Below are 18,480 nucleotides of genomic sequence, written 5' to 3'. Positions count from 1 at the left end.
CCTTAGCAAAGCGCATCCCAGGCTGCATAGCCGCACTACCCTACCCAACCATACCACACATAAACATGACACTACCCCCGGGGTTTACACAGACGAGCCGGCGAAGCAAGAAGAGCGCCAGAAGAAAGGGCCCTAGCCGGCGGGGCCCAGCCAGGACAAAAGGAGGTCCCACAAAGCGCCTACACCGGCCGCATTTGCGGTCGGGGTAGACGACGGATGGGGCCCACCTACGAAGGCTGTCCAGGCCTACACGAGATGAGGCAGGATAAAGAGGGATAATCCCCCTCGATCCCAAATCATTGAGGCCAATTTCTAGCCATGGAATAATGGCGCAGGGATTTTACGTTTGTGCTATCCGAGATGCCCTCTAGACGCTAATCGCCAAAGCTTAACTAAATTGTGAGCAAATGCAAGTGTTACAAATAACTCGTTCTTATGTGAGCACCTCAAGGGTTTGACAACGTTGTCTTGTCTCGAGTTTCCAGCTTGTCATCAACTTTTGTCAAATCAATTCCTGCTAGTGCCGGAAAATGGCTGATCAGATAGAACCTCCCCCTTTATTCGAAAATGTTGATATCGATAGGGTGGAAAAAGAAGAGGATGATCTTTTCGTATCAGCTCATCAGGTAAAAAATCGATTATCAACAGTTTTTATTGTATTTCCATTTTTTGGCTTTGTTTATGGAAATTTTTATTGTTTACATGTGTAACAAAATCAGTTAATATTTCTAGGATACATCCCATTTCGATGTAATTCCCGAAAATGAAACCACCAATGGGATTTCTTCTTTACCAAGAAAAAAATCAAAGGAATTGAAAGGTGAAATGGAGAATATTCCTATCAGTAATGATTCTGCATTACCTACTAGTATGGAACAGGTACAAGAATGCTAATTTTATGATTTATTTAAATGATCTAATACAACTTCATAGGTGGAAGCAGACAGTGGTGATGAATTCTTAGAAATCAGCATTACGGAACCTCAAAAAGTCGGAGAGGGTATGGGTGCCTATATGGCATATAGGGTAACTACAAAGACAAATATGCCAGTATTTAAGAGGAGAGATTTTTCAGTAACAAGGAGATTTAGTGATTTTCTTGGATTACACGATAAACTCACAGAGAAATATTTAAAAGTGGGTCGAATCATTCCTCCTGCTCCAGAAAAAAGTGTATTAGGTAAGCAATAATTTTGATATTTGCATTTTTGAAGATCAATATATAAATAGGTACAAAAGTTTCTTTGATGAAACTAATTTAATTTTATACTAAATCTATATTCAAATTGATATGATTTTGTGACAACCCTGTGGTTTTGTTAAGTTTAAATTAATGTATGTAGTATAGATATTTATTGCTTTTACTAAGAACAATACTGATTACTGTCATAAACAATTTAGCTACTATCACTTATTTTTGTTTGTGTAACGAGCCAGATGTTAAACGGTTACAGATTACACAAATATTCCAGAACTGTCTCACTGTATTTTCCCCACGTTATTCTCTTCACTGTATGTTTGTTAATATTTTTATGGCCATAAGTTACAGTTCTATCTTATCTGTTAGGCACAGTACCTTGGCCTACAGAAATAAAATAAAACATGACATTTTTGCACAGTCAGTTTATTTTTTGCACTACTCTTGACTTTTTGCATGAACTCTGTAATAATTTCCTTAATTGACAACTGTTTTAATATTTAACTTTCTATGGAAAGTACTGACAAATATAATTTTGTTTGATACATTTAAAAGTTAATGTTATGTATTTTACATTGTGCTCATATCTAAATTATAAAATTAGCATAGTAATTATGTTGTTTCAATTAAAATATTTAATTATTTAAAATATGTTAAAACTCTTACGTGAAAGATATTTTAAAAATTAAAATGCTTAATGTGTATTGATTTTTTCCATAATTTTAAGACTTATAAAATTTATTTTTTATTGGTACATACCATAGGCGCCGACTTCTCGGGTGCTCAAGCACCCGACAAAAGGATTTGTCGGGTACCCGCAAGAATTATTATCAGTTTTGTTAGAATAGTATATTTCTGTGCTACCTACTTTTACGTCTACATAGTACATATATTTATATTTTCGCTTGTTATTCCATAGAAGTTTATTTTTGTTAAATTTATTAAGATTGTTAAATTTTTGAAATTTTTATCGAAACAGTAATAAAGTTTATTTATTTTGACAAGTTTAATTAATTTTGATATATTTTTTAAAAAGTTTTTCATAAAATCTAATTCGGAGAAATACGTATTTTATATCTTTTACCGCATGTTATTTCAAATGACGACTCATTTCTCTTGCTTTTTAATGTTATCTGGCAAAAAAATGCTTATAAGGCAACCGGCACCCGACAAAAGTTTTAAAAGTCGGCGCCTATGGTACATACTACAAATTAAAGGCAACTAATTATAAGATTATTCACAAAATTTGGTAGTACAATTTTATAAAAAATCTTCATATTTCTAGGTGTTTCCAATAAGTATTTAGTGTAAATTTAGCTTCTTTATTAAATTTTTCATATCTTTTTTTTTAAAGATTCATTAATAACATGCATGCTCACTATTAAAGGAATGACCAAAGTCAAGATATCCTCGCAACCGGAGGGCAATGCAGCAAATGGGAACGATTTCATAGAAAGGAGGCGAGCATCTCTTGAAAGATATTTGAAACGTACTGCTCAACACCCGGTTCTAGTTTTAGACCCAGATTTTAGAGAATTCCTTGAATCAGGTAAATTTATTTATTTCAAATATAACAAAGGTATATGAGATTAATTTTTGCTGACAAATTATTTACATAGAGATATGGCCATTTGAATTCCTTGAAACTGATAGGTATAACATAGCAACAGATAATTGGTTATCTATTACCTTTTGCATTCTGAGAAAATAAGACGGGTATTTTTTTGGAAAAATTATTCTGAACATTTTTTAAAGTTATGAAAATCCATGTAATAAATAAATCATCAATTAAAAAGCTCTTTTTACAACTGTCGAATAAATTTATATGTCAATTAAATATGTGTTTCTACTGCATTTAATTTTTATGAGACAGATATTGATTTAATTGGCAAATAAATTTGTTAGTAGGTGGAAAAACTGACCTTCAAATTTTGAAATATTTTATTATTTTTGAAATTATTTTTAATACCAGAAGAATAATAATTCATATTTAAAATATGTTTAAATAATGCTTTATGAAAAGGAACATTATTTATTTGATTAGTTATTAAAATGTTTTAATTTCCATTATTTTCATATTATTAAAATTTATAAATGTGTGTAAATGTGTACATGTGCATAGAATTATTATTATTTTTATTTAAGAACAGATTTTTACGTTCCAACACACTTCCAACTCAATAAACAAACAAAAATTCAAGCAAGAAGTAATTTTGACAGAAAACATGCACTATGAATTTAAAAATGCAAATTTTTTTATTGATTCAGAAAGTATACACTATAGGGTTATTTATGGAATAGCATATCGGGTAAATGGCCTCCACGGCTCTGCTAGCACATACATACTCTTGTCAAAGTTTTCTATGAGCATTTTGCATAAATATGGCTAAATTTCGTTGATACAGCACTCAATTTCCTCCTTCAAGGTGTGAGTGGTCATGGGCTTGTTGCCTTGTTACATAAAACTTAGACTTCAAAAAACCTCAAGGAAAAATTGTCAACTGCGTTAAATTGCATGACCTGTGCAGCCATTTATGATCACTGAAACAGGAAATTACACGACCAGGAAATGATTCATACAGTAATTGAATTGTTTGTCGGGCTGTCGGGCTTGTTGTGGCACCGTCTTGTTGAAATTACGTGTCATCTACATCCACACCAAACAGTGACACTTTGTGGATACATTTACTTTTCAATGCTTACTCATGGATTTTATGAACCCCAAATGCAACAAGTTTGTCTATTAACGAACTCATCAAGATGAAAATGAGCCTTATCGCTGAAGGTGATTTTGTTTGAAAAATCAGCATCTACTTGTTCCATAATGCATTCAACGAACTTCGGTCTGCGTGGTCGGTAGTTTCTTGAGTCAATTGAACTTGGTAAGCATGAAGATGCAAATCTTTCGTGTAAATATGCTGTAGAGAGTGTCACAAAATGTTCAATTCTTGATTAGGGTGCCGAATTGATGTTCCTGGACTCTCAGCAACACTCTCACGAACTGCTTCAATGTTTTGTGTTGAACAACTTGTTGAAGGACGTCCAGAGTGTTTAAGATCACTGATTGATCCAGTCTTTCTGAAGTTTTCAATTAATCTCTTCACAATTGATGAAGTTAATTCACTTGTGCTGACCATATTGCATTTCATTATTTTTATAATATTGCTCAACAATGAAAACACATTCTTTTATGTAGTGTTCCGTTTTTAATAACCCTGAACTGTCAGCTTTCACACTGTTTTTTTTTCTTTCGGTACCAACACTTTACTGCACAAATGACACGAAATTGAAATCTTGTGTGAATTTTGCCACAACCGATATAAATGCTGTATTTTTTTAAAGTTATTCTTATTGCTGTTTCAATACCTTCATATAATATTTCTTTCGTTAGATATTGAACTACCCAAAGCTACAAGTACGTCAGCATTGAGTAGTGCTGGAGTTATGAGACTGTTCAACAAAGTTGGAGAAACAGTTAATAAAATCACTTACAAGATGGATGAAACAGACCCAGTAAGTATCACCTATTGTATCAATTAAAAAAAAAAAAGATGATAAATTTAGATGTGCATGTTTTTTTTTCAAATACTTATGGAAGCCAGAATATGATAATTGAGCCAAATGTACCTTGGTCCAAAGTGTGAGTTACAGTGTTTAAATTGATAATACTGATAATGAAGTAATCTTCAAATTTGTTGCAAAGTGCAACAGTATAATACTATTGACCCATAAAATTCAGTTTCAAATAGTAATTACTAGACAATGTTAAATTACATCAAAACTGTAGGTTTTTAAGAAAATAAAGGATTTTTTTAGTGAATTTATTATTGGCCGCCACTGGAGAGCTCTTGAACTCAATTGTATGTGTGCGCTTAGCAGTGTTGCCTTAAATTGCAATGAAAAATAATTTTGTAAAAACATTGCTTTTGTATGGCATTGCGATATATTAATTTAGTGTTATTATATTTTTTTATCAATACAGATGAAGCGCCAACGAAAAAAATTAATTAAGTGTTTAAAAGGATTAATATTATTTTTGCATGATTTACGAAATATTAACTATAATATTCGCAAAATTGCAAGTAAAATAATTATTTGCGCCATTTTAAAAATGTACATAAAATATAAATAAAAAAACTACTAGTCTGACAAATTTGAAATATTTTTTAAAATAATTCCATGTTTTTAATAAAAAGGTTTTGTTACTATTTGTTTGAAGTACTGTGTGTAATTTGTGAATTTCAACATCTCAACATCATAGGCCAACCAATAGAGCGAAAAAAAAGGATGTTTTTACACTTATATATTACAGCAAATTTCTTATATTTCCTTTTGAAAATTACTTAGTAAATGAAAACCCAAGTGATTTTCCCAGCAAAGTCGTGAACAATTTTTTTTTAAGCAATAAAAACTTGAAAATAATAACATTTTTTTGTTTTTTTTTTATAATATCTTGAAAATAATGATGGAATCGTCTTACTCTCAATAGGACTTTCGTAGAGAATAAAAAAATCTATAAAATGGTTTTTGTGCGACGCAATCTGTTCATTTTAATAGGCCTTTTTTTCAAAAATTCATAACTGTCAAATTTGAAGCTGGAAGAACAATCTTGCGGAATGTATGTATGTAGTTTAATTTACATAAGCTAAAGCTTGTAGACAGTCCGGTCTGCCGAGGATGTGAATCGGCGGATGAAACTTCTCTGCATATCCTGGGCGAGTGCCCGGGATTTGCACGTAACAGAATGGCGCTCCTGGGGAGACCTTATTTGGAACCCAAGGAACTGAGAGAAGTGTCAGCAAGGAAGCTTTTGGACTTTGTAAAAAGGCCAAATCTACTTGCTGAATAGGACTAGTAGTGGGACGCACAATAGGCCTAATTAGGCCGCGGTGCTATGGGACTTATAAGGACCAACCACTAGGAAGAGAAGAAGAAGAATAATCGTGCGCAAGATGATTTCTGTATGCATAGTTTCTGCACAATTGCCTAAGGTAAATAGCAGTAATTTCCAGTAATCGGACCATTAGACATGCGCAGTAGGAAATTGTCAACTGTCAACATGAATGAATTGCTAGTTCAGAACTACAAATTACTAGTAGTCCGCTTTTCCAACTTCACTTGAGAACCGAGATATTATTAATAATTACCATTCAAACAGTTCTTGCCTGGAAGCAAGTACCAATAGTTCCACGCAAGCGCAGATGTGTTTTATATTTTTATGAAGCGGGCATTTCATTTAACCTATAAACCTATATAACCTATAAAATAGGTAGTAAAATGAATTCAGAAGGAGGTAATTATACAATAGTTTTTATTTATACTTAAAAGTTCATTAATGAATTAATTTTATTAATATGTTTTGTAATTAAATTATTGTTTGGTTGACAGAGTTTCAAATACTTTTGGTAACTGAGGATGAGGAAAATAATACAGATGTCCTCCAAATAGTCCAAATGGACGCAGAAAATCAGGCATTTTTTTGGACTGCCAACAATATCAGGATGTTAACTGATCTTTATAAAAATATAAAACCAAAGTTGGTACAATGGCAATTCGAAACTTCAAAGCTATGTGGGAAAAAATAGCCACAGAGTTATCAAATGCATTAGGACGTCAGATTTTACCAAAGAATCGTGAAAATCGGTGGAAAGTGTTGGATCGAAATTATAAAAACTGGGTAGAAAATAATAACTCCACTGGAAGGGGTAGAAAAATATTTGAATTTTCTGATGAAATGGTAAATGTGTTTGAGAAGAAAAGAAAGATAAATCCTATCTTACTATTATCCACAGAGACTGAACATTTACCTGAAAAAAGCAATAACGAAAATACAGCAGAAGCAGAAATAATAGAAAATGACAAACCAACAATTTCTAAAACGCTATTAGATCTATGTAAAAAGCCCACCACTTCAAGGGGTGAAGAAAAACGGAAAACCGAGGTTCGAAAACAGAAAACGGTCTTAGAAAGAATAAGAGAAGACAGGTTGAATTACCAAAGACAAAGATTGACACTTCTTCAGCAATCAAATAAGGAGTTTTTGAAATTGTAAGCAGAAAGAAATTGTATTTTAAGAGAGAGAAATAGAATTGAAAAAAGAAAAAATTCAATTTTGAATAAGATTAAAATGCAATGATGGTTGTGATTATATTTTTTTTGTTATTTAAATTTGTTAAACTTTATTTTAGGTTAAGATTCATATGTTCATAAACAACTGTAAAAAAATAAAAATTTATTTAAAATAAATTGTTTACAATATTCATTCTTATTCTTTGTGCATTCCTATCTCCGTCTAATTCAACTTCATCATTTTCAATTAAATTTAATTTCAGCATTATTTTCCACAAATTCAGCATTATCTTCCATAATAAAATTATCCTTAAGTGCTACATTATGCAATACACATGCTGCTCTAATTAGATGTACGATATATTCAATTTTTTGTAACTTGATGTGATACAACTGCCGAAATTTTTGCTTTAATATCCCAAAGCAATGTTCAAGTACATAACGATTTTTAGCAAGTTGTACATTGTAATTCATTTGCCTTGCACTGAGTTGACCATGGTCTTTAAAAGGGATTAATAAGTTTGCCTTCAAAGGATATCCACTGTCCCCAAGTATGAAATAGCGCCCACATTTTTCCTCTAATGTTTGATATAGAGGCGAATTACGGAATACTCCACTATCATGTACAGAACCAGGGTATCCAACAAAGACATCCCTAATTTGGCAATTTTTATCACACACAACTTGCACCTAAATTCTAATTAATTACTAATATAATTTCAAATTAAACAAAAAATGGTAGCATGTACTTACTTGAACCGAATAGTAGCCTTTTCTATTTATGTAAGATTCTGGATCTTCCTTGGGTTTATCTATTTTGATGTGACTTCCATCAATTGCACCTATAATGTTTGGAAATCCGGTGCCCCTAAACATTGTTTCAATTTCTGTTTTTTCTTCATCGGTTGGCCAAGTAATTATTAGGGGGTAGAGATTACTTAAAAATATTATTACTTTTCTTATAATTCTTTCCAAAGATGCCAGCGCTATATTGAAGCGATCACAAACATCAATAAAACCAGCTGTTTGGTGTCCAATATACCATAAAAATATAAAAATCTGTAAAGATATGAGCATTATAAATACATATGCATTATAATTGTAAGGTGATTCATGTTTTGTTAATATTACTCAATTATTTTTTTCTTTATTGATTTTATAAACTTAGTCATTTTAAAAAGTTCTTGAGAAATAAATTTGCAAAATTAACAAACTTGAATGTGCACCAAGCCTGCTTTATATCAAATATATACCTAGTAACAATAACTGTTTAAAATAAAGTGAAAATAATATGTCCTCATAAATTCTTTTCTTACTTGATTATATGGAGAAATAAGACCAAACTGACCAATGTGGTTTTTATATTGAACACTATTTTCATATTGCACAGCAAGCTGTTGAGCCACATGTTTTGATATATGAAAGCGACTGAAAAATTCCTCTTCAGAAAATAATGGGACAGTTTCTTCTGAAACATCAAAACACATAAGTGATAAATACAATTTTAAGTGTTAGGTAATTGAAAATTTTTCCTATAATTTGTAAATAGTTACTTACCCAAATATCCCTCGTTTCGTGTTAACGGATTTCCCACAATTAAGACATCTTCATCACTTGAGTCTGAGGTATCAAAATCCATTTACGCATTTCTATCAGACTCCTATGTTTTGTGAAGCAGATTATTTTATTTTTAGGTTAGGTTGCATGCTACATGTAATCTGTCAGTACAAACTACGGTTGCCTCTGGAACTACTAGTTCAGAAAGGCTTTCCAACCATAAGTTTTAGAACCAACGATAATTTTACTAATAGTCTTGGCGCATGCGTATTTTTCAATTACTACTAATAATATTATCAGTAACGAACAGTAATATTACTGGTATTTGGAAAGAACTTATTATAAACAAATTGGGGTATTTTTTGCACAGTGTGGCGATTTATCAAAAATGATCCGATTTAAATACTGAAAACGACATCTGAAAGTGTGCCACAAAATCTCCAATTTGTATATCTCAGATTTTCGCCTGGGTGATGGGAAATATGCTAAAAATGCCCTTGAAAGTCCCCCGTAACGATCAAAAGTACGCTCGAGCCAGAGTTCTCCGCTCCCTGCTTCCCCCACCACCGCATGGAATAGATTCTGCAATGCGGGTAAATGACATCTAACAGATTTTTTTAGAGCATCCCAAAGATGCTCTATAGGATTCATGTCCGGGCTCCGCGGTGGCCAGTCCATCACCTGAATATTGACCTGATTTAAGTATTCCAAAACCGGCCGTGCAATGTGAGGTTCATTGCATGAAAATAAACCGATCCCCTATAAATGGCACAAAAGGCATTACGTGATCTTGAACAATATTTTCCAAGTAAAATTGAGCATTCATTGACCTTGGGCGAATTGGTAGTAACTCTGTATGGGCATTATAGCAAATATCTCCCCAAAACATTCTAGACCCACCACTAAATGGTTCCTTCGACACGATGTTACAAGTAGCAGATCTTTCTCCAGGTCTTCGCCATACCCATTCACGACCATCTGAAGATTTCAAGCTTACCCTGGTCTCATCGGAAAACAAAACTTGTTTCCAGTCGTCGTCAATTTGCATTATTTCTAGCCAATCTTAATCGGGCTACTTTATGTGCTACAGTAAGCAGTGGTCTAACTGCAGGCATCCTACTAGTTAATCCTGCTTCCTTTAAACGTCTTCTGACAGTCAGAGCAGAAATCATAACATTTCTTACATTTTGAAGTTCATTGCTAACCTCCTTACTTGTGCTTTTTCTGTTTGTCAAAACAATTTGACGCTCATCCCTTGGACTCGTCAATTTCTTTCTTCCCTGCCCTTGTCTTCTAGAGTACAATCCTGTTTCCCTATATCTTCTAATCATATGACTAATTGTGGAATGGTTAACATCTAACAGATTGGCCACATAACGCATACTTCGTCCTTCTACTAAAGTTAATGCTCTTACACACTCATTCGTTAAATTACGTGATCGATTCATGTTTCTAAATTTTGAGGGTTTTAACTTAACTTATCTTTCGATATTAACAAAGACTTCTGATTTTTCATTACCAGAAGAGGTTTTGAAACTTTCAAGCTTTAATCCATCATGACATAAGCCATCTACGATTTGTTATAATATTGCAGTAAATCGGTCAATAATAAGGTAACTTGATTTATACGACTGTGTGCGATAGCAAGATGAATAAAAACACATTGAGCTAAAAGGCGGCATATCTCTTTTAATAATAGAGATAATAAAGTGAATAAAAAAACAAAATGTTAAGGAAAGATTGGGCTACAATTTGATTTGAAGTGCGATATGTTAGAGTTACTGGTATACCCTACAGGGTGTTACAAATTTACGAAAAAAAAAACACTTTATTACGCCTGGTATAAACCGAAAATTAACGTTTTATGAAAAACAAGAAGTATAGTGACATTGTCAAGAAATAAACCTACAATGCAAAAAAAATCATTGACATCGGACTCCAGGTTACGAATAAAATTTCGGTAAATTTATAATGGTGCGTTAATTTTGAAGAGGAGTTTATTTGAGAAATAATTTATTTCAACAAACAATATTATAATTATTTTTTTACACTTAATAGCAAACAGTTTTTTTATTTTGTAAATAAATATTAATGTTGTACTTCGCAAGTTTCCATATACAATTTCTTTCTTGAAAATGGTTGTTTAAGATCAATGCTGTATACATTTTTTTTGTTATATTAATCAGTACTATTTTATACTGCAGACACCATATATTAAAAAAAATACATATTTCACATCAATTTTTTAGTGGTTTGAGGAGAAACTAGCACATGTCGAGGGTTTAGAAACTCAACTCAGGAAACTACATGCAAGTGTAGAGGCCATGGTTAGTTACAGAAAAGAACTGGCTCACCTGACCATTGGCGTATCAAGATCTGCTGCGTTGCTAAGTGCTTGTGAAGACCACAACTCCCTCTCAAGGGCGTTATCCCAATTAGCCGACACGGAAGAAAAGGTTCTTGAATACTTGTACTCGTTCTAAGACTTATGACGACAGCTATTATCATTCCTTTAACAATTATTCTAAGTTGTGAATTTTCATTTCTACTTTTCAGGTGGAGGCTTTACATCTGGAACAAGCCAACACTGACTTCTTCATTCTGTGCGAGCTGCTGAAGGACTACTTAGGATTACTGGGGTCTGTGCGGGATGCATTCCACGAACGTACTAAGCTATTCCAGCACTGGCAGCACTCCCAGCAGATGCTGGCCAAGAAGCGTGAGGCCAAGGCCAAGTTGGAACTGACCAATAGAATCGAGAAGTTGGATCAGGCCAATGCAGAAGTTGTCGAGGTAAATGGGTGAATGGTTAGTTTGGTATAGGTGTAAGGTTTGTTTTTTTTTTCCTAGTGGGAATCAAAAGTTGAGAGAGGCCAGGAGAATTTTGATAAAATTTCACAGATGATAAAGAAGGAAATGGACCGTTTCGAGAAGTGCAGGATACAAGATTTTAAGGTCATGTTCATTAAATATTTAGAAAATCATCTGGATCACCAAGCTCAAGTGAGTTTTTAATAAATTTATAATTTTGCATACAATGCCTTCATAAATGCCCAAGTTCCACGTGACTGCGACTTTTAGTCAATCAAACTTACATTGGAGGCAATGATTAATACAAAATTCCCTAAAGGCAGACGATAGTCCAGTCGAGTACATTGAACTTTAATCTGCAAAATGTGTCTATTTTCAATAGAAAAATAATTCTTACGAAATAATCATACTCTTCTAAGATACTTTCAATTTTTATCTCGTTCTATATTGAAAAAGTATTTTTTGATTGAAAAAGTCTGTCCTTTAAAAAATATAGGCTCTTTTGTGGCCCACCGTCATTTAAAGATCATGAAACGTGTTAATAAAATACAAAAATTTCAGTGTTTTATAATGTTTTTTTCTATATTTAAATATAAATTATTCCGACATATTAATTGCTGCAGGTGGTTTTCACTCCTGCAGCAATCTCGAAAAAGAAGTATTTTGCATACACTAAGGCTTTCTTCGCAAGCCGCACAGTGGTGGGACCCTTCCTTTATCCGTTTGGCATATTTTGAAGGCTATTTCTTAACGTCTTCCGAGTGAAATTTCACTTTTCCGGGGGATCCACGGCCAAAAATGCAAATTTTCGCTGTGGGAGAGAGACAGAACCCGACGCAAACCCCCACTGATGGACATTTTGAGGGTCGATTTAAAATACTAAAGGCTTTTTTCCGAAGACTGATCAAGGGTTCGCTCAGCTTTTACACGCGAGTTTTCTCCTTTCTTCGTAGCTTAGGCGTATTTTGACGGCATGTTTTTTACTTTTTAACGCTGAAATTTGCTTTTTAAGAAGGTTCTGCATCTTGCATCTCTCGTGGATACCCAATATTTTCGTAAAGCCCAGATTATTTCACCCAAAACGCAATTTTCCGGCATCATATTTTTCTTTATGGATACTGCCGGCACCTGCGCTTTGTTCCGAGGGTGAGTCGAAACTTTTCTCTTTGCATACAAGCAGCTCCTGCAACGACGACGTCCCCTTTCCGCTACCGGGATGCTTTTCTGATGCCTTGTCGTTCTCTCTCTTCTATATTGCCCTCAACTTTCATTAGGTCAAATGTAACAAAATATAAGACAAGATTAAGAATGTTTTAATACAAACTGTCACCGCGGTAGAAATGTCAGAATTGTCAAAACTGAATTTTCCGAATCCGACGTTCCTTATGACGCCATTACGGCGATGAGCGATTATTTTTATGTTTTATACCGTTCCGAGTCCTTCACGGACGATTTTACCTCAGAGAAATGAAATTTTTATTACGAAAATGTTTGTTAACTTCGGCTATGAACAGGAATTCAAATACTAATACGGACAAACTCTGTGTATAGGCAGTGATGGCTTAGTGGTAAAATCCCGATGATTTGTTTTTACTTATTGCAGTATTTTACCTTCATAATGGAGTTTTCTTTTTAAATCTTTCCATGAGAAGAAAATAAACTTTTCAAATAGGTTTTTATGTCTAAAAATATTGCGTTGAACTTCGAACGGTTCAGGGATAATTATGAAGTTACGATGTAGATGACTTTTATATACAGGGCGTTCCAAAAAATGTTACATTTACCAATCGGCGAGGGCAGCGCGATCCGAGAACCGAAGGCCCAAGAGAAAGGTCAACTCCGCATCAGCAGAGTTTGTTGACCTTTCTAGTAGGTAAATTAATTTACCTTACAACACTAACATAAACACAGTTTTTTACGCAGCTACAAAAACTTATTATATTAATCAAAATTGTAATAGATATTCAAAATGATCACTTTCGTTTTTCATACACAAATGTACTCAAAAACGCGTTCAAGTTTATTTGATTGTATAATGTTTATTTCATGTTCAGTTGCTCTTCCAGATCTTCAAGTGTAAGGAGTGGATGTTTAAATATTTTATTTTTGATATGGCCAACCAGATAAAAATCTAAAGATGTGAGATCAGACCTTCGAGTAGGTCACAAACCCCTAGTAATCAATCTATTACCATAAAATTCCTGAAGATATTTTATTTCAGCTGCAGCATATGCTGTAGCTCCATCTGGTTGAAAATACCCATGTTGCAGTTAATCATACATTAATTCCATAGCTTGTTGTATAATGTTACAGTTTTATTCATCATTTATTGCTTCTCGGAAAGAAATTGCGCCTATTATCCGTTTTCTTGAATCTGCTACCCAGATACCTATCTTCTGGGGAAGTAATGATGTTTCAATAAAATTGTGTGGATTTTCTGCAGCCCAAGTTCTATAGTTCTGACCATTTACATAACCTGATAAATATATCCATGTTTCATCGAGAAAAAACAGTTCTAATAAATTATCGTGGTTTAAATGTTCATTAAACCGTTGACAATGTTATACTCGTTGGTAGTGATCAGGACGCAACTCTTGCAGATCAGAAACCTTATAGGGATGCATATGCAGCTGCTTCTTTAATGCCTTGTGACATGTTGCAACTGATACATCTGCGGACATATTATCAATATAATAATATGTATAATTATTTCTTGTAAAAACAAAATTAACCAGAATAGAGCTGCAAGATTTTATGTTAAACGTTAAAAAAATTTCATAATTCAAACTATATTAAGTTTATCACAGCATCTGTTTGAGTAGATAACAGATTTCTTAGGACTTCGCACCATTCGTTGTCGAATATCTTCAACAACTACCCTTCGACTTGCCCTTGCAAATGCAATATTTCTCCTCATATCTTTTAATAAGGATTAATTTGTAGTTTTGAAACTCATATAAAATATTAGCAGCAGAAAAGGTTTCAGCAAATTGTTTCACACAGGATTGCAAAGAATAAGACCAAGTTCCATCTGGGTATCATGTACCACAGCAAAAATGTGCCATCAAAATAAATGTTCCTCTTGTTTCGGTGTAAACGGCATTTTTCCACAAATCTACAAGAAATAAGAATGTAACAAATGAAAAATAACCTTAAAGTATTCATTTAACTTATTTACTGAGTGCCAAAACAAATTTGATCATGTGTCATGTGGGACTTGGGCTTTTATGAAGGCACTATTTGTCACAGCCAAGGACATTTAAATGAAGGGGACTGGGTATGTCACAGTCTGTTTCATATGTTGGGTGAAAGCAAGGGGAAAGCAAAGGGCTTTATTTTCATCCAACTGATGCGCGCGATTACATCTCCAATGTCGTACGTTTTGGGTCAAGATAAAATATTTTATAGTCCTAAGTCAATATATTTCAACAGCTACTCAGTATTTTTATAATATATAATAATATTTTTATAAATTCTTGGAATCCCAATAACTGTAACCATTTCTTTCTTGTTGCACCATCCCCAGGCATCCTAAAAACGTTCACATTTCACTTTTAGAATACTGAGTCAAACTTTCAGTGAGACATATGATACAATTAGACTGTGAATAGATTAGGCATCATCCAGAAATGTAAATAAATAAGTCCCCTTTATTTAAATGTCCTTGGTCACAGCAAAGTTACAGAATAAACTAATAGGGGCTATACAGGGTGGCCCAATTAAAACAGTCCACCTGAAATATTTTCAATGCAACAGGTTTTTTTGGAAAACCCCGAAACAGGTCGATTTTGTGTTCAAGGGGGACATCTTTTGATCATAAATTCATGAATGCAGGGTCATCCCCCTAAACGGGGTGGTAACCCCTTCAAGAATCTTAAATGGCACGGGGGGTTAAGTGGCACATCATTTTAAAGGTATTTCAATTCTCTTTACAAACGTGCTGAAATGTTTTTGTTCTGCTTTAAAATGAATGTAAAAAACCTGTTTGAAGTGTCATTGAAATAAATCGAAAAAAATGTTTTCAAACACAATTTTAATTAATTAAATGTTTAAATTGCGACTCATTTACTTCCATACAGTAATAAAACCTTTGTTCAACATATTCCCGAACATTTTGTTACATTTCAGGGTTTATTTCATCACATGCTGCCACTATTCGGTGGCGAAGATCTTCTAAAGAGGTAGGTTTCGTTTTATAAATAACAATTTTTAAATGATCCCATAAGTAAAAGTCCAATGGTGTTAAATCAGGCGATCTTGGGGGCCATTCAATGAAACCCCTTCTACCAATCTAGTGCTCGGGAAAATGTTGATTCAAAAAGTCAGGTACAGCAGCTGCATAGTGTGGCGGAGCGCCATCCTGTTAAAAAAATACTTCATTCTCTGGGATCTCATCGTCGTTTTCAAGAATCTCCAGAAACTCTTGCAGCTACCCGGGCCATTTCATTATTTCGAAAATAGATAGTGAGAATTTCAATTCCCTCTGCAGTGGTGTAAACCATGATAATTTGAATCGTTTGCTTCAAAATAGCGAATAATAACATATCGATGGATTTCACTACCTAGACAATTCTGATTGATGTAAAATTGGAACAAAACTACATGTAAAATTCCTATGACCTTACGAAGACTTTGATGATAAATCTCATTTTTCACAGTTTCATTATCGGATGAGTTTTTTTATTACTATTTCAAGTCTATTTTTCGATTTATTTCACCGATACTTCCAACAGTTTTTTTACATTAATTTTCAGGCAGAACAAAAAAATGTCAGCATGTTTGTAAAGAGAATTGAAATACCTTTAAAATGATGTGCCACTTAACCCCGGTGCCATTTAAGATTATTGAAGGGGTTGCCACCCCATTTTGGGGTTTTCCGGAAAAACCTGTTGCAATGAAAATATTTCAGGTGGACTTTTCAATTGGGCTACCATGTATATATTATTATGTAGATACGTAGCATTTGTCAGTTTTATTAATATAATTTTTCTATTTTATTTAAAGCTCGTCAAATACTGGGAGGCCTTCCTGCCTGAAGCCAAAGCAATTGCTTGACTAGAGGATATATGTAGAGAATAGCAGCACGTACATTCCTATTGGAGATTCCCGGAAATCTAAGGAGTATATCGCGTCTCGTTATTTCACGTGGAATCTCAGTCCTATGTTCCCCCCCTTTATACCTTATATTTAATTATACAAGTGTCATGTTCTTTACGCGATACCCAAGTTATTGTCGGTAATTTTTTTTTGTTTGAAGACATATCCTTTAAGTTAAAGATGAGATATTGAGAAATATATTTATCTATTTTGTTATATTAGAGGTAAGACATTTAAAATGTTATCTGTGTGCCGGACTCTGTAGTTTATTGAATATATTAGCGTTAAGTGGAACAGAAGAGAGAAAATGACAAATTTTTAGTATTCGCCACATGCTTTTTTATTCATAATGTGATAAGATTCTTTGCTTTCAGAGCTGGCATGTTTCAGTTGTGTTTTTCTATGCAGGATTTTCAGTCGAATTCTCGTGTGTGGATTTGTCATAGTGAAATAAGATTTGCATGATATATTAAGGTTAATTATTATCGCTTCCATTGTAATTAATAAAATATTGTACTTTTCATCACTCTTTTTACTTCTATACCACTGCTACACAAATTAATAATGTGGACTTTTTTTAGAAAATGTGTTGTATATGAGGGGAGATCAAATGTTAATCATAATCCTTTTTTTAAAAATTTGTTGCAGTATTAAAAAAAAACTTATTTTTCCCTTTTCCTCTTTCTCCTTTTTAAAGCACATTTTTCCTATCCAATAGGAAGTTTTTTCATTCTGTTGTAGACTGGAGCCAAGTGTGCACAAACAATTCCAGGCCTTCATCATTTTCAAATAGTTATCTCCCAAAATTTGGAAGGGTAGGATGGTTGTCTTTTATATTTCAGGAATATAGAACGAAAAGAAAGAAATTTATTATATAGGGTGTCCGCAAATTTCACCGACATCGTTTGACTGAATATTCACGACGATAAATAAATACAATCTACGAAAAAAAAGTTAAATAAAAACTTTTTGGTTTTTGAATTACAGGCCTTCAAAGTTGTCAAAAATACAACTAATTTAATTAATCCTTTTACCAATCGCGTTAAAATTTGGGACATTTATTTGGACTATTATGGCCTATTGTTTCTGAAAACTTTAGTCGAATCGATATACTGGGTGATAGTTTTCTCGGGTTGTCTCTTCCTTTTAGCGGTCAAAACTTTGACAGTGGTCATATTTTTTTAAAACGGGCAGCAACATTGAAAAGGTCGTTTTATTTAAAAAAATATTGTCTCTTGAGAAAATCGCCTACGGAAAACCATTCTTGAGAAAAATGGCATTATTTGCAAGTCTGTACATTTCGGTTTGCGTAGGATTTTTGAAACTTTTGAGTTCAGTAGGCGATGAAAACAAAATGTCGATTGCTGTGGCTATCAGGGAATGTCATTTTTGTCGTGTTTCTTTAGGATTCTCATCACTCTACACATGCAAATTATGAAGTGTCCCCAGTGTATCAAAACAATTAAACACTTATAATTTGCATTTGTGGAGTGATGATAATCCTAAAGAAACACGACAATAATGACATTACTTGATAGCCACAGCAATCAACATCTTGTTTTCATTGCCTACTTAACTCAAACTTTTAAATCCGTGACACTGCTACGCAAACAGAAACATGCAGACCTGCAAATAATGCAATTTTTCTCAAGAATGGCTTCCTCTAGGCGATTTTCTCAAGAGACAGTATTTTTTTTTAAATAAAACGACCTTTTCAATGTTGCTGCCCGTTTTAAAAAAATACGACC

The 18,480-nt window shown here is 33.5% G+C and overlaps 1 protein-coding gene across 2 annotated transcripts; it reads left to right on the top strand.

The window, feature by feature from the left end:
* Positions 1-479: 479 nt before the first annotated feature.
* On the top strand, positions 480-17,255 carry LOC108916366 (sorting nexin-2). Of its 2 annotated transcripts, none has more exons than XM_018722599.2 (9): positions 480-626; positions 733-879; positions 934-1,180; positions 2,553-2,747; positions 4,590-4,711; positions 11,074-11,280; positions 11,381-11,617; positions 11,675-11,827; positions 16,640-17,255. In XM_018722599.2, exons 1-9 carry the CDS (start codon positions 531-533, stop codon positions 16,688-16,690), a joined length of 1,455 nt encoding a protein of 484 aa, XP_018578115.1. In that variant the 5' UTR covers positions 480-530; the 3' UTR covers positions 16,691-17,255. The 2 variants fall into 2 exon arrangements, with proteins under 2 accessions (XP_018578115.1, XP_018578116.1); XM_018722600.2 differs by having other exon boundaries at positions 481-626; positions 2,586-2,747.
* The last annotated feature ends 1,225 nt before the right edge of the window (positions 17,256-18,480 follow it).

The sequence above is a fragment of the Anoplophora glabripennis genome, unplaced genomic scaffold (assembly GCF_000390285.2).
Source record: "Anoplophora glabripennis isolate ALB-LARVAE unplaced genomic scaffold, Agla_2.0 scaffold1785, whole genome shotgun sequence".
Classification (NCBI taxonomy): domain Eukaryota; kingdom Metazoa; phylum Arthropoda; class Insecta; order Coleoptera; family Cerambycidae; genus Anoplophora; species Anoplophora glabripennis.
The sequence above is the reverse complement of the archived record's forward strand: the minus strand, read 5'-3'. Positions and strand labels throughout refer to the sequence as shown.

Bases quoted from the DNA above. Each gene is read 5' to 3' on its own strand.
- LOC108916366 (XM_018722599.2), top strand. From the start codon at position 531: ATGGCTGATCAGATAGAACCTCCCCCTTTATTCGAAAATGTTGATATC. The intron at 627-732 runs GTAAAAAATCGA...TAATATTTCTAG, and splicing joins TTTTCGTATCAGCTCATCAG to GATACATCCCATTTCGATGT. The intron at 1,181-2,552 runs GTAAGCAATAAT...TTTTTTTTAAAG, and splicing joins TCCAGAAAAAAGTGTATTAG to ATTCATTAATAACATGCATG.